Genomic DNA, 15,982 nt, shown 5'->3' with positions numbered 1-15,982 from the left:
TCCCTCCTGCCACAAGCCAAACAGTTTTGATTCAAGATCCCTGAATTCTGGAGGAGAGGAGATGGAGACAGATGGGAAAGAGCATTTCCAGGCCTTTTTGTACCTGAGCCCACAAGGCTGAGACCATTTCATCAATCCACTGGCTCCAAAACTGCTCCTGGCACTGGGGTGATGGAGCTTAATGAGGCTCAGGGAGAGGGCATTGCCACTGAATGCCCAGTGGAAATCCAACCAGCATCACATTAGCAACCAGGATATAACAGGAGAAAAAACCCAACCCCCTAAGGAAACAGCTCTGGTGAAAGAGTGGGATGAGAGCTCTTGGTACATAACCCCCAGCCACGAGCAGACACCAGTTCTGATGGTACCCTGGTTGGTGTCTGCTCAGGGGGGACCAGCTGAAATCAGCATCTCACAACAGGAACCACACTCCCTTCATCTCCCATGGGAATTCTGGCTGTCCTGGCATGTCACACCCCAGCTGATGCTGAGAACAGACAACTTTGGGCAGGGTGTTGGTGTCAGGATGAGGTGCAGGGGCTGTAAAGCATCTTCCAGCATGCAGGGCACCAGGCTGCCAAATGGAAGATGCCAACAAGAACAAGAGGGTCTTATGTCCAGCCTACCTCCAAGTGAAAGGATTGGGAAGGGAGGAGCAGAATCCTCTTCCTTTCCCTCTCCAGCTGACCACAGTTACAGAATCAACTGGCACTGGAGGCTCTGCCTATCACAGCCCATCCCACAGCACCCAGAGGGAAAACCTCCTTCCCTCTTGCACTGCCCAGAGAAACCTCTCTGCAGTGACAGGGAAAGGAAGGCATGGGCAAAAGTAAGATCCAGGACACAAAAATACATCATCTGCAAGCAAAGAGAGGCCAGTGTGCTCCATGGGAGCAGAGTGAGGCAGCAGAGCATGAGTGTGTGACCTGTCCTGCAGCTGCAGCACCGAGCTCAGCTGGGTTCTGTGCTCACATGGCTGCACACAAAGGATGTGCAACCAGGAGCTGCCTGCTGTCCCCTCCTCACCTCTGAGGGGTGATGTGTAAACTTTAACTCACATTCTGTGACCAGTGGAGCCAAGGCTCGAGGCAGAGGCTGCAGGGGAAGGCATCAGTCCACCTCTGCTCAGAGGATGGGCTCAGACACAGGAGACACCCCCCAAGCATTGCCACCTCTCCCTTTGAATCATGCACACAAGCAAAGGGTTTGGCTCTGAGCCTCTGGCTAAAATCTACAGCTGGTGTGGAGTAGCTGGGGAGGGAAGGCCACAGATTAGCCATCCCTTTGGCATCTGCAGAGGAGAACCAATGGGACTTAGAGACCAGAACTGGCTGGAACAGGCATCAGCTGCTGCCCTGGGGAAGGGTGCATGTTCCTGCTGGCAGCTCAGCACTTCACACACATTTGACAGGCAGCAGAAGGCAGCTCCAGGATGACAGCAGGGTGCAGGAGATGAGGTTAGTTAGCTTAGGTTTGGTTAATGTGTCCCAAGAGACTCACCCACAGCTACTCCAACCTCCCCACTGCCCAAGTCCAACTGGTGCTTTCAGGAGCAAACCCAGAACCCAGCTGGGACAAGTACAGTCCCCACTGACTTCACTGTGAGTTTAGGGCCTGATACCCCAAGGGCAGAGGCTCTGAGGCAATTTCTTGTCAAAGCCAAGTGTAGAAATCCCTTTCAGGACACACACCATGTTCATTTCCCCATTCACCTTCCAAATACTTGCTCCCTCCAGAAGTGACACCCAGATGGAGCAGCGTGGGGAAGGGTCTGTGTCTCTCAGGCATGCCTGGGGAGGTCTGTGTCTTGCCCTGTGGTCTGTAAGCCAGTCCCTAGCAAGAGCACAGCTTTGGGGATCCCCCTGCAGGGTGTCCAGGCAGCCCTTTGAGCACAGTGCTGGGCAAGGCTGGTTGAGTGCCTGGGTTTAGCACATGCTGCTCTGTGGCTGAGGGCAGGAAGCTCAGCACAAGGCTGAAACTGCTTGGGGGGGGAAAAAAGACACAAATTTGGCCTGACAAGTCTCAGTTTCCACCAAATGGGAGAGGCAGAGCTGCTTTTATCAAGCCCATGTGCATGTCATCACCCAGCTACACTCACCTGCAGCAGCAGGAACCTGGCAGCTGGGGCTCTTCCAAGTTGCCCAGAGGATTTAACAAGCCATGTTCTCTTAATTAAAAGGAGGTGTAGCTAATTGCCACAAGCTGCTCTGAACACATCAGCCCCAGAGGTGTGCAAGGGCATTATTTCCCAGCTGCAAAGTGTCTCATTGGATTCTCTGCCTCCCCACCTTTCTGCTCAGTGTTGCACTCTCAGGACCAGCAGAAACACCAAGCTCCACTTGAACCTCAGCCACTGAGTGTCAAAAGGTCTATTAGCAAGAGAAATGTCTTCTGAACATCCCCCATTGGTGGAAGCTCACTGGGCTGGACAGTACAAATGTTTCTGTTCTCATAAAGCAAGTTAAAATTAAACTGCAAGCCCACCTGCCAGACTGGTGGAGCATTGAAAACACATCTCACCAAGCCAGGCAGCACTGAAAGCAGCCCAGCTGCTGTCTGACTGACAGGCTTCCTCCTGGAGCACAAACCTAGCTGCTTTTCTATGACCCAACGAAGCAGAACACACCCAAAGAAGAGCCCAGAAAGGAGAAAGCAGCCCCTTCTGCAACATGTGAGAGCAGCATTGACATGAGGTTAGTGCAAAAGCCTTGGGATGCTCTGGAGATAGGAGGGAACAGAAAGTACCAACAGGCTGGAGCAACATCCATCCTCTGAATCCCTGCAGAGTGCTGCAGAGCAGCCCACACCCATGGAAGGAAGGAAGGAAAACCCAAGGCATGCTCCTCCTTACACTCCATGGCAAAGAGCCATAGCCACTTGCACAAGGATCCCATTGCATTTGACAAGCTCAAGCAGGGCTTCAGCCACAGCCCAATTCCTGCCCTGGATCTGTTCCTGCTGCTTCCAGCAGACAGCACTGCTGGTTTCCACACCTGCTCTTGCCTTGCTGTGCCTCCCAGCCTGGCAAATGCATCATGTCATGGCCCTTCCCTGCTCCAGCAGAGCCTTCCACATCCAGCTGCTTTTGCAGGTCATAACCACCTGTAACTACAGAACCTGCCCCACTCCTCCTCCCTGAACTGTCACTTCATGCAGGTTTTGGCTGCAGAAGTCAGTGTCCAGCACCTTGCAATCACCATGCTGCAACACAGGCAAGCAGGGCTTAGGAAAGCAGGCTCAGGGAGAGCAAACAAGGAGAGAAGAGAGTCACTATTAACCCAGAGCTGCTAAGGAGGTGAGACAAGATAACCATTTAATAACAGCACAGAGTAACACCCAGGGTTAACCTCTGCCAGGCTGCAGTCAGCACCAAAAGCCTCCCCAGTAATCCCATTAGCACTAATCACAGTAATCACACCAAGCAAAGTGCTAACACAGGGCTGAAGCCAGCAGGAGAAAGCTGCCATCACCCATGTGCTCAAGGGCAGTTTCCACTGGAGAATCTTGCACTTCTCTGCTGTGGCTAGCAAGCACCCTCCATCACTAATAATGCATTCTGTCATTAGCTCACATCCTCCTAAAGCACAAGTGGAACCTTCCAGTGCAACCTAAACCACACAGATGCTCTCCCTGCCTTCTCCCCTTTGCTTTGTTCCCACTCACAAGCACCAGCTTTGTTCAACACAGAAGCCAGACACACACACAACACATCTCCTACCTCACCATAACTGGCCAAGGCTCCTGAGTAGGGCAGAGAGAGTCCACAGAAACCACAGGGCAGCTCAAAAGGTTCAGAGCAGAGGGGAGGTGGGCTGAGCTTGCTCTAGGCTGCAGGAGGCACTTTGCTGCCTGAGAGGAACGTTCCAGCCTCCAGCATCCTTTCAGGAGGGTTGGCCAAGGAAGGTTTCAAGTGAAGAAGTGACAGCTAGTTATTTAGCAAGCAAGCAGCCCAGCTTCTTGTGGAAGGGAGCAGGGGTGCAGAGAAGAAAAGGAAGTCATCTCTGTTCTCTTATCAGTGAGAGAAGGCTGCAGCTGTGAATTGAGGGTGGAGAAGGGGACTGGGGAGGGGAAGCAGCACATGCACATGGGGCCTGACAGCCTATGGGCAGCCCAAGGGGCTGAAAGAGAAAGGAACAAGGAGTGGCTAAAGGGCAGAGTTAGAGTCCATGCAGCCCCTGTCCCTGAGCAGCACTTCATCTGTGGAACCTGTGCCAGGCTGCCCAGGGGCAGTGCCCAGCCCTGGAGGGATCCCAAAGCCCTGGGGCTGAGGTGCTGAGGGCTGTGGCTCAGTGCTGGGCTGGGCAGGGGCTTGACTCAATCTTAAGGGTCTTCTCCAACCAAAATGATTCTATGCTAGAGCTTCCTCCTCCATGCAAAACAGCAAGAGAGATGTGTGCTGCAGTGCTGGGGGGCTGCTGGAAGAGAGAGAACAACACCTCTGCTTCACTCAGCATCACCCAGACTCAGTGTCCTGTCTGCTCAGCAATGGAGAAGAACCTCTAATTGGGCCTCCAAGATGCTGTGCTGAAATCTAACCCCCAGGACATGTGCTGCTTGGGAGCAGATTGCTGGAGCCAGGGCCAGCTGTTTGCATCAGATCCCACACTGTTTCCCTCAAGCTCCTTCCCCTCTGCTTTGTTCTTGTGCTTCACTCATGCAGGAAGGATTCTTCACAGAGTTCCATCTCAGCTCTCTCACTACCTGACACTATCAATGCTGCCCACTGAGGTGCTTTTTAGCCACCACTTAACACAGAGACCTGTTCATTGTTCCCTTCTCCCTCAACACCTTTGCCAGAGCCCTCTGCCAGAAGCCAAGCAAACCTGCAGCAACTGAGGCAATAAATAGCTGTATGAGCCAAAAAGAGAGAGAGAGGAGAAATGGCTGCTTGGCTGTACATCAGCCACAATCCCTCCCAAACACCTGAGCATGAAGCAGAACTGAGGGGGGAGACTGTCCTGGCTGATGTCACCCCATCTGCCCCAGGAGCTGATTGCTTGCAGGATGGCTCAGGAGGGACCATGTGCAACCAGCCTGCACTGCAGCTCCTCCTGAGAGCATCAGCTGCCTGCTTCAAGGCACTTGGCTAAAACCAACCCACAGCCATGGGAAATTCCAGCCTGTTTTCACTTGCACTAGTCTGAAGACCCCTAATTCTGTGCTTCATGCCCAGTTCTGCTGAACACCAAAGCTGCAGGTATAAGATCTGGAGAAGTCTGACCAAGCCCCAGGGCACTGCATCCTTCTTCTTCCAGGGGTCAGGAGGAACACCAAAATCAGCCAGTTCCAAGCCAGCCAGCCACTTTATGCCTTCCTCACCACACTGCACTCCTCAGAGCACAGCAGCTCCTCTCAGCTTTGACCAGCAAGATGCCAGCACTGAAAGTTTCCACTGCTTTGAAGCTACAGCAGCAGCACAGTGACACCCCAGCCCTTCCTGAGCAGGACTCAAACCCTGGGCTGAGATACAGATGATGCAAGCAGGGGGTTGGTTCAACTCATTGCTGCTGCTGCACACCCTTCCCTTCCAAAAGGACTGGGAGTAAGCCCCAGGGAAAGAAGGAACAGGCTTGTGACACACGTGGAGCTGCAGCTACCTGCCAAGACAGTCCCCAGCTGAGCCCTGGCTTCTAGGATAAAGGCCAGAGAGGAGGGAGCCAAGGCAAAGCTTGGCAAGCACAGGTCCAGCAGCTGCCCTCTGGTCCCAGCCCCTGGCCAGGGTCAGCCCTGGCTGCTTGAAGTTCCTTTGCTCCATCTGCTGGTTGGAAGGTTTTTAAAGCCACGTAGAGCAAGCTTGCCCAGCTCCCTTGTATGCCCTGTGCTACCTGTCTGCAGAGGAGCTTGGGATGAGCTGCTTTGGGAAGTGCAGGGAAGGACTTTGAGAGAGCAGAAGGCTGCTGAATGCTCATGGGAGGGGTCTCACTGCCCTGCTCCTGCTGCCACCCCAGTGCTGAGCCCAGCCAGGCTGCCCTTGGCCTTCTTGCCCCTCCTGGGCAAGCTGCTGCCTCCTGTTCAGCTCTGTGAATCCTTCCAGCAAACAGCTTCCCAGCCCCTCTGGCCCAGCCTGGAGAGTTGCCTGGGGTACCTTTGAGAGGGGACATCATTCCCACCTTCCATCTTGGATGATGAGAGCAGGAGAATGCCTCAGCCATGAGGCAAACAACTGAACTGTCAGGGTGATGCCAAGGGTAGAAAGGGTTTTCCCTGTGGAAACCCAAAACCAACCCCAAGGCAACACAAAGAGCTGAGAAGCATCTTCCACCATGAGGCTCTCCCCTCATTCAGCAGCTTCCCCTCCTCCAAGCCCCAGAGGGAAACAAGTCACTAAGGCAGGCAAAGCAAGAGCAGAGCCTTATGGCCCAGCACCCTGCCTCCCCCAGCATCCCTGGCTGGCAGGAGCTGGGCACATTCCTGCTGCAAGGTCCCTGACCCTGCCATGCCCTGCCCGTGCCCACAGCATCCCAGGCAGAGCCCAGACATCCTCAGCTTTCAGGATTATATAACCTGGAGAGCTAATTCAAACCCAAGAGGTTGCTTTTGGACCTGGGCAAGGTGACAAGGTGAAAATATAGCTCACAACAAGCCCTTGGCCCCTTTGAAGAGTCGCCAGGGCTATTTTTCACCCAGATCCATCACGAAGAAGTGGAGAGGGAAACAAATACCATGGCTATATTTAGGATGGCAGCAGCAGCAGGGCTTGTACCACTTCTCTGAGAGGAGACTGGTCAAAATAGTTCAGCAGGGTGGGAGAAAGGGGAGAACAAACAAACAAAAAGCCTACCCTCCCCCCCAGCAACCCCCAAAGCCAGGACTGGCATAGCCCTGGCCATACCTTACATGGCAGGGATGCTGCTCAGGGCTGGGAAGGGGGATTTCCACCCCCCTTCCTTGTTTTGAAGTGAAATCTTTGTCACCTTCCCACCCTCTTGAAATCCCCCAAGGCCAAAGAACACGTCCCAAGGGATGGGCTCTCCTCTGCCTGTGCCAAGTGCTCACAGTTACCCCATCCCCTGACACTGGCCCCCACCTGCAGTCACTCCAGCTTAAAAACAAGGCTTCAGAAGCTCCCTGGAGCAGGGGGAGGTTGCATGTTCCAATCTCCTGCCTGGGTCTTGGCCATTTGCTTTTAAGGCAGGTCTTTGACCATTGCTTTGTCAACCCAAGCATTGCTTTTGCCCTCCCTCCTGCCACCCACAGCACCCAGCTCCTCAAATCCACTTGTGTCAAGCTCAACCCTGCTGCCTTTATTTAGCTCACACCCCAGAAGGTGAGGAAGAAAGGAATGGGGGGGCCAAAGAGCCTGACATGGCTGTGCCCCCTGTGAGGGAATGTGGGGCCATGGAGGGATGAGGGCTGTCTGCTCATCTGTGCTGCACCAGCCCCTCTCCCTTGGCTGCCTGCAAATAGCCAACAGAGGCAGTTCCCTTGAAAGCTCACTGGTACCTTCAGTCTGACCAAAAAGGGAACTGCAAAGCTTATCAGTCTGGAGGGGAGCTGGGGGAAGCTGCCTTCACTCAGGCACTGCAGACCTGAGCTGCAGCTTGGCACTGCCTGCAAGCTGCCCAGGGCAGGAGCTGCAGCCCAGTGGCACAGGGAGCAGGGCCAGGGACAGGGCTCTGTGGCCTCTCCAGAGAGATGGAGGACAAGCCTCTGCTCCTCCTGCACACTCCAGGCAGCTGGTTCTCTCCTCCACCCCAGCACAGAGTGGCAGATCTCTTGTCCAGCAGCTGCTCACAGGGAGAAGCTCCTTCCTCTCTCACTGTTCTGCTCTGAGCTGCTGCCAGCCTGAACTTCATCTGAGTGAGAAGACACCTCTTTCATATCACCCCCAGGAGATGAGCAGGCAGCTACACACAGGCCCAGCACCAACCAGACACATCTCATGGCTCTGTATTGGGAACAGGAGGAATTTCCAGAGCTTATCTGATGGTCATAGGCTGGTTCTTGCTCAGCTGGATAGGAAAAAGGATGGGGTTGAACCAAAATGATGCTCTTGTGCATCAGCAGCACTGGTGCCCTGTGGATCAGCAGCACTGGTGCCTTCCCCCCTCCCAGGAGCTGACACAAAGGCATGAAGGTTGCCTGGGCTCTAAGAGGAAACTGAGAACTCAGCTGGAGGATTTGGGACTCAAGGCTGATGGAAAGGTGCAGAGCAACCCCATCTCTGTGCAGGAGAGAGCCTGTGGGGAGCTGCACACTGGGACTGTCTGTACTTGGCACCTGCCTGTCCCTGCTGTCACAGCCTTTTCACCCACTGAGCTGTGACAGCAGCCCCACAGCCAGCTCCTGTTCTCCTTGGGAAGATCAAGAGACACCAGGCACAGCACATCCAGGCTGGGAACCACCCCCAGCAGCACAGAAACCTCCAGTAGATACTTGCTCAGAGACAGGCTCTTCACCTGCTAATGTCATCAGGGCAGTTGCAGCAAACAGCAGCCCAGCAAGAAAACTCAGCTCACCCTCTCCTCCCCCAGTGCTGCTTTCCACAGCAAGAAGCTGCAACAGCAAAGATAAGCTTAATCACTCCTTGCTGTGAGAGGCTGAAGGGGCCCCTAAGCCCTTGGGACAGGGCTGTGGGGATGCTGCTGTGATTCAGGGCACAGGACCTGGGGGTGTTTAGTCTGGAGAAGAGGGGGCTGAGGGGAGCCAGGAGCACTCTGAAGCTCCCTGACAGGAGGCTGCAGGGAGCTGGGGGTTGGCCACTGCTCCCAAGTGATAACAGGAGAGGCAATGGGCTGCAGTTGTCCCAGGGGAGGCTGAGGCTGGAGCTGAGACAGAATTGTTTCCCTGAGAGGGGTGTCAGCCCTGTGCCAGGCTGCCCAGGGAGCTGGGGCAGTGCCCAGCCCTGGAGGGATCCCAAAGCCCTGGAGCTGAGGTGCTGAGGGCTGTGGGTCAGTGCTGGGCTGGGCAGGGTGAGGGGAGAGCTGGGGCTCCAGGAGCTTCAAGGGCTTTTCCAACCCAACCAATTCTGTGATTCTATGGAACCATCTAGAACTTGAGAGTGAAACTCTCCTCTCACACAGAGCCAAGGGGGGCTGCAAGGTACAGCCCCTGCTCCTCCTGAGGCCCAGGAGCCCCATGCTCACAGTCACACCCTCCCAGACAGATGCTTCTGCTGCAGCTGGACCACAACAACATCCTTTCCATGTGAGACCTGCCTGGGACACCTGCAACAGCCACAGCATCAGCTCAGCAAGGCCAAGAGGAGATGCTGAGGTGGAAATCTCTTCCAAGCCCATCCCACAGCCTCTGGTGGCAGAGGCTCTTGGAGGAGCCCAATTGACAGCAGCAGGAGCTCTCTGCAGAGAAAAGAACCCACCCCAGCCCATGCATATACAGGAAGCACACAGTTCCTGATTTCCAGCTCTGTTTAGTGCAAAGAATTTCCTTCTTCCCCTCAGCCTCATGCAGGAAGCCTGTGAACAGAGCAGCCCCACAGCCTGACCTGGCCTCCTCCTACACACGTTTCCTGCAACATGCAATTGGGCTGCAGGAGCCACTTTTCATCCAATGCAATGAGAAAGCAACAGGACAAACCCCTTCCTCCTGCAGAAAAGAAAGGAGTCATCGATGCTTTAAGAGCTGCAGCCTCAGGAGCACTTCTCTCCCCAGCACAGCCCAGAGAGCGTGGGGCTGCTTGGACCTTGGCCATGGGCATCAGCTTTGTTCATCCCTCAGGGCAGGGATGGGAGCCCCCATGGCAGCATTTGGGAAAGAAGTCTTTCAGGGAGACATTTGGGAATCAAAAGGCATCTGCACTGCAAGGGTGGGCACCACAAAGGCACTCTGGAGGTAGGTGAGGAAGAGATGGCAAGTGCTGCATCAGTGAGCAGCTGGGAAGGGTCTGCACAGCGAACCCAGAGCTGAGAGAAGCATCCTGAAGAGTGATGGGGCTGCTGGGGACTGGAACCAGGGCTAAAGGAGCCTCTTTAGCTCCACCAGACCATTTCAAAGTGAGGAATAAGTCAAGACCCATGTTACAGACCACAGCCTTTCCCTCCAGCTGCCTTACATGAGCTCCAGCACGTAGGGGTCAACATGAAAAGCCCATCCCTGGGAAAAGCCCCACAAGGGCAGGGTTTGCCTTGCAACACAGAGGGAAACACCAGTGCCCACCTTTCTGCACACCAAAAGCATCTCTCCAGCAGGCTCTGGGGCTGCCACACAGGCCAGGCTGGCTGTGGCACTGCCAGTGGCACTGAGCCCTGCTCCCAGAGCCACGGGCACACGTCTCAGCCATCCCAACCATCCCTGGGGAAGAAGCTCTGCCTGGGGGTGCAGCTGGGGGCTGGGAGCAGCCTTTCCCCTGCCTGCTGGCTGGCTAGCACTGGTCACACAGCTCTGTGCCAAGCAAGAGCAGCACCCAGACACTTGAGAGTCCATCTGGCTACTGCTGCTTGGCCAGAGCACAAAGCTCTGCTTCATTCAGGTGCCTCTGAGGCTCCTGAGCCCTCGAAACCTGATTCATTCAAACCCTGCTGGAAGCAGCAGCTCCAGCACCACCCAGTCACAAAGGAAACTTCACCCTCAACGTAGCTCTGGCAGCAGGAGCTGGAAGACTGGCTTCCTCTCCCTGTGCTCTGCCTTGCCCTGCTGCTGCAGACGGGGAGGAATTCTCCTTGGCAGCCTGCAAAAGAGACCCAGCTGCAGCCCAGCAGCAGCTTCCAGGCCTGAGAGCACTTGGTTTGTCTTGGGACCATAACAAGAGCAGTTCACTCTGCCTTGGGGGAAACCACAGCATGCTGGAAAAATCACCAAGGGCTTGATCAAAAAATCCCTCTCCTAGGCCAGGCTGGTTTTCTCTTTGAGACAGGGCTTTAACCATCCTCACTCTCTCTGAGCCAGAGCATTAACCATCCTCACTCTCTCTGAGCCAGGGCATTAACCTTTCTCTAACCATCCCTCACTGGAAAAAAAAGCCAAGGGGAGCACAGTGGGTTTCTGCATGTCATGAGCTGCAGGGAGAAACTCAGCCTGTGTGGATGGAAGCAGGAGGCTGGGGGCTGCAGAACTGAAGTGGCATTTAAGGTGTTGCCAATGTTCTCATCCTCGTTTACCACAGTGAAACCTGGTGAAAGAAGGCTGCATGTCTGCTCCTTTCACTGCATTTCCCATCCCTCACCTGCCCAGGCAGAGTGTGCACAGGCAGCCTCAGCTCACAGAATGGATGGAGCTGGAAGGAACCTCTAGAATGGACTGGATGAGTCCTCTAGATGCTCTAGAGTTTATCTAGCCCACCTCTGCCAGCCCCCTGCACTAAAGCCTTTGATGCTCCCAGAGCCAAAGACACCTTCACACAGCCTGGGAAGGTGGAAACCAGGGGAACATGTGAGACAGGGCTCAGGTGCAGCAGCAGCAAAGGCTGGAAGGTGTCTGGAAGCTGCATGTGCAGGGTGGGGATTCCAGCTGCTGCTGGGAGCCCAGGCAGCCTGTGTGACCCTTTTTCATGCTGGAGCTGAGTACAAGTCATCTCCAGAGCCTGCTCCTGAAGAGATGGAAGTTAACAGCTCACACCAGCAGCTGCCAGAGGAGGTTTCTGAGCTTACCTCAGAGCTTGAGCTTCAGACACAGCAGCAGGATCCCACAGCCACCCTGGACCCAGCCATCCCTTCCCTAAGCTCTGCCCACAATGGGGTGTTGATCAACATCCCTGATGCCAAAACACTGACCTGCTTTTGCTTCCTGGACCAGAAATTACCACCTCCCCACCACCACCCAAGCTGCCAAAGCAAGCAGCTATTGCAAACACCCCAGGTCAATATTGACCCTTGGCTTGGGCATAGGAAGCACGTGTTTTCTCCCTGCTGAAGGCAGTGGGAAAGCTGAGACCACAGGCTCAAAGGACTGGCATTGGCTTTCCTATACCTGTAGAAGATGCTCAAGGTTGGGCAGCAAGGCTTCAGGTTACAGCTGGCTGCTTCTGATGCCTCAGATGCTCAGCAGCATGGGCTGCACAAGCATGGTAAATCATCTTGGAGGATGCACATGCAGGACTTTGGCCAATCCCAACTCCTCAGCTACACTGGAGCAGCCCCAGCTCCCAGCCCAGCAGCTGAAGCAGCTCTGCTGAACGTTGCAAGGGTTCCCATGCAAGGCTGAGGGACCTGCAAGGCAGGGGACTGACACTGTGCAAAGCATCCACTATCTTTGGTACTTTGAGCATTCCCTGTGAGGGGTCACTTGAGCTTCAGGTCAGGGTCTCAGCAGAGCTGCCTGGACAGACCCAGGCCATGCTCTGAGCCAGAGGGACAAGAGCATCAGCCAGGGCTCAGGCAGAAGAGCAAGATGCCATGCAGACCTGCCTGTTAGGCAAGAGAAGAAAGGCCATGACATGGGGGAAAAGGACCTGAGCAGTGTGACAGAACCAGGGGCAGCAAATCCCACACAGGTGGGAAGGATGGAGGCAACAGATGGGGGGAGCAACTGATGCCCAGCACAAAAGGCAATGCCCATGTCCCTGCCCCCTCCTCAGCAGCAGCACTGCTGGCCAGGCCAGGTTTCTCAGCAAGGGCTGAGCTGGCAGCAGCATTGCAGCCCCTCTGCTGCCTCAGGTAATGGGGTACAACTACTGAGCTATAGGCAGCACAGACAAATATTGACTTGCCTGTGGGTACAGAGAGCTCTGCCAGAGCCCTGAATGAAATGCAGGGGCCCCAGGTGCCAGCCCTTTGCTTTTTACTCCATCACCCACCAGCACATTTCATAACTGGCTGTGGCACCAGCCAGGCAAAGGGCCTCTTCCTAACCCAGCCCTGCAGGCTCTGCACCAGCCACTCACCAAACCCAGCTCAGCACTGGGACAGGACAGACACACAGTGCTGGATGAGACCCCCCAAAACACCCCAAAGCACCCAAACTCCTGTGGCACCTCTCTGCAGGAGGAGGAGGAGACATCCAGGAGATGGGAACCCGCTGGGTCCTGGACCAAGAGCAGCCCAGCACTCCCTGTCCTCATCTCCCAGCCTCAGGTGCCCCTCAGCTGCTCCCCACACAGCCACCACCCTCCTGGGGCTTTTCCACAGCACCCTTGAGTTCTGACAGCAACAAATGCTTTCTCAGGGCACCTTCATGCTCTTGAGGGTGAAAGGAGAGGCAAGAAGCCCCTCAAAGCCAGCAGCACAGGGAGGGAGCACAGCCCAGCTGCCCTGAGCTGCTGGCACACGGGCATGCAGGGAGACCAGCCCCTGGATGGCTGTTTACCCCTTCTGGAGCCACAGCAGAGAAGGAAGAAGCGAGAAGGGATGATGTCCCAGAGCCACACGAGCTGCTGCTGCCAGAGAGACCGAAGCTTGGAACCAGCAGCTCGGGGAGAAGCAGCGGGAGGCAGCACCAGAAGGACCCGAGCACCTTTATCCTCAGCTCCCAAGCCAAAAAGCCATTTCCCCCACGTTGTCCAGCTCAGCCCCGTTTTACCCTCCCCTCCTTCAGCCTCTCCCGCATCCCTCAGCCCGGGGCAGACGCTTCTCCTGCAGCCACAGACCACCGTGGCCACCCGAACCGGGCCGTGGGCCAGCGACCAGCGGCAACCAGCCACTGCCCGGGCTGACAGAGGGAGCCTTGGAAAGGTGGGGACAGAGCCCAGGGATGAAGGCGGCAGCCCCTCGGCCAAGGGCAGCTCACGGTGCCCGGTAGCCACGGCTGCCCCGGCGGTAGCCCCCGGCGTGGCGGCGCAGCGCTGGCTCCTTACCTGCGGGAGCTCATGGCTTGGTGGAGCTCAGCTCGGCTCGGCTCGGCTCGGCTCAGCTCGGCTCTGCAGCCCCGTCCCGTCCCGCACCGAGCGGCCCCGCCGGGGAAACCCCTCCCCGTGACGCGGGGGAATCCCCGCCCCGGCCCGGCCCGCCCCGGCCCGCCGGCGGCTCCGCTCCGTCCCGGCCCCTTCTGCGGCTCCCCGCCGCCCTCAGCCTCCTGCCTGGCTCCCAGTGACAGAGGCACAGCCCCGGGCCTCATCCTGCACGGCCCGCTGGGGCCGGAGCCGCTGCTCAGCTCCCGCATCTTGGTGCGGTGCGAGGTTCCGTCCCTGCAGCACTCGGTACCCAAAGCTTCCCCGAGGCTTTGGCGGTGATGTGGGAGTTGTGCTGTCAGGATGCTGAGCGTCTGAGTCAGGCTGAGGGGCAGGAGGACACGGTGTCCTCAGAGCAGGTCCTTCACTCTCCTCCCAGCACCCACAGGGGGACACAGGGGGATGGTGACACTCAAATCTAGCTCAAGCTGGGGGCTGACAGATGAAGCAGCTTTTCCTGTCTGAGCTGTAAATCCACAAACCCGAGGCAAAAGGGATGTTGCTTCACACAAAAAGATGGGAATTAACCCAATTAACCCCCAAAAATGCCCTGAATGTGGCACCTTTCAGGAATGCTGGGTGAGAAAACAAAGCCAGCTGTCCAAGAGAGAGTGAAAGAGCCAGGACAGAGCCAGCAGCACCCCCACACAGGCTGCCCACGCTGGTAAAAATAGCAGCTTGCTAACTATAATGAGGCTCAGTGAATTCCAGGTCTATTTGGGGAATACCCAGGGAGCTGGCAGCAGCAGCAGCTCATCTCCCAGAGCCTGCACAGCTCCTGCCTGCTACAGGGACCACAGAGGCCAAAGAGCAACCCTGATAACACTCACCCCTGGCCTCTCCTTCCTCATCTCAGCCCTTGTTGAGGCTCCCAAGGCTGGGACCTTCTTTCCCAGCACTGAGGGACCAAACTGTGTGTGAGCATCTCATGTAGAAGCACAGAATCATTTCAGCTGGGAGAGACCTGTAAGGTTGTCAAATCCAAGCCCTGGGGGGATGGGGCAGAAGGTCCCCAGTGAGAACAGGACTGAAATGGCACCAGAACATGAGCACTGCTGGAGGGGAAAGTGGTCACAAGGGGCAGGAGGCTCAGCAGAAAGCCCATCTGCAGCCTTTGTGGCCAGGCTGGTCTCTCTGGGTTAAGGCTCTCTGTGGGGAGTGGCTCTGGAGATGTTCAGTTCTGGGAAGCCCCCAGGTGCCTGTGATGTGTGTGCTGAGGGCAGCCATAAAGATGCCATTTCAGCTGCATCAGCCATCCAGACACACCCAGAGCTCCTCAAAGCCACTCATCATTTCCTCCTGGGCTGGTCATTGATATGAGCACTGGTTCCCTCCCTCTTTCATCTGCAAGGCTGCAAAGGGGCAGCTGGGGAGCAGGATACAGCCCCATCACACAGCTCCTGCTCCCCAGAGGTGAGGAGTCCCAGGTCCATAACAGCCACTACCCCAGGCTACAGGGGAAAGGGATGTGAGCCACAGACAGCACCCAGCAGAGCTTTCAGGGCCACGTTGCAGAAGGGCTGGCCCCCAGCAGCCTGGCTGGCAGCAGCAAGCAAGGTGGTCAGTGTCTCACTTCAGAGGAGCCAGCTAAGCACTTGGGACCAGGGCAGGTGGGAAAGGTGTTTACAGCAGGTCCAAACCCTGTGGGACCATCCACACACTCCCCAAAGCAGCACCCCCCTGCCCCAGGTACCCCCATCACCTCCCCCATGAAGCCTCAGCTCAGTGGGCTCAGGAGGAGGCAGAAAGCTGCTTTTAACCCCTGGCTGCTCAGCACAGAGGGGCTCACAACCAGCTGAGCCCTTCCCAGAGACTCAAGCTGCCAGAGCAAGCTGAGGATGGGGGAAGGAAGATCATCCAACCCCAGCTTGAAGACATCACCTGCCTGTGCTGCTGGGGAGGGCACACGTGGGGTGATGCTGAGCCCTGAGCAGGGGCTGCCAGGAAGCACAGCCAGGTCATTCCCCTGAGTCATGCTGCAGCCTGCCCAGGCATGCTCCCAGTCTGCCTCCTGCCCTTTCCTTCCTCTTTCCCTTCACTGTGGCTTTTTCTAGCCTGGAGTAAAAAATAACCCCCCTACCACCAACAACCCATCCAGCTGCCAGAGCTTGGCTTCTCCCTCTGGCCAAGATAACCATGGCTTTTCCCTCTGGCCAAGATAGCCATGGCTTCTCCCTCTGGCCAGGACAATGATGGCTTTTC

At 56.2% G+C, this 15,982-nt stretch overlaps 1 protein-coding gene across 2 annotated transcripts in view; it reads right to left on the bottom strand.

Moving 5' to 3' along the window:
- Positions 1-13,790, bottom strand: part of LOC104555898 (tyrosine-protein phosphatase non-receptor type 11) — a 32,886-nt gene extending 19,096 nt beyond the window's left edge. For both annotated transcript variants that reach the window (XM_062012991.1, XM_062012992.1), the window contains exon 1: positions 13,688-13,790. In XM_062012991.1, coding sequence (XP_061868975.1) covers positions 13,688-13,701 — 14 coding nt within the window. In that variant the 5' untranslated portion in view covers positions 13,702-13,790. The remainder of the gene's footprint in view (positions 1-13,687) is intronic.
- Positions 13,791-15,982: the final 2,192 nt, after the last annotated feature.

Source organism: Colius striatus, chromosome 21 (genome assembly GCF_028858725.1).
Source record: "Colius striatus isolate bColStr4 chromosome 21, bColStr4.1.hap1, whole genome shotgun sequence".
NCBI classification, from domain to species: Eukaryota; Metazoa; Chordata; class Aves; order Coliiformes; family Coliidae; genus Colius; species Colius striatus.
Note: the sequence above shows the minus strand (reverse complement) of the source record. Positions and strands in the feature narration are given on the sequence as shown.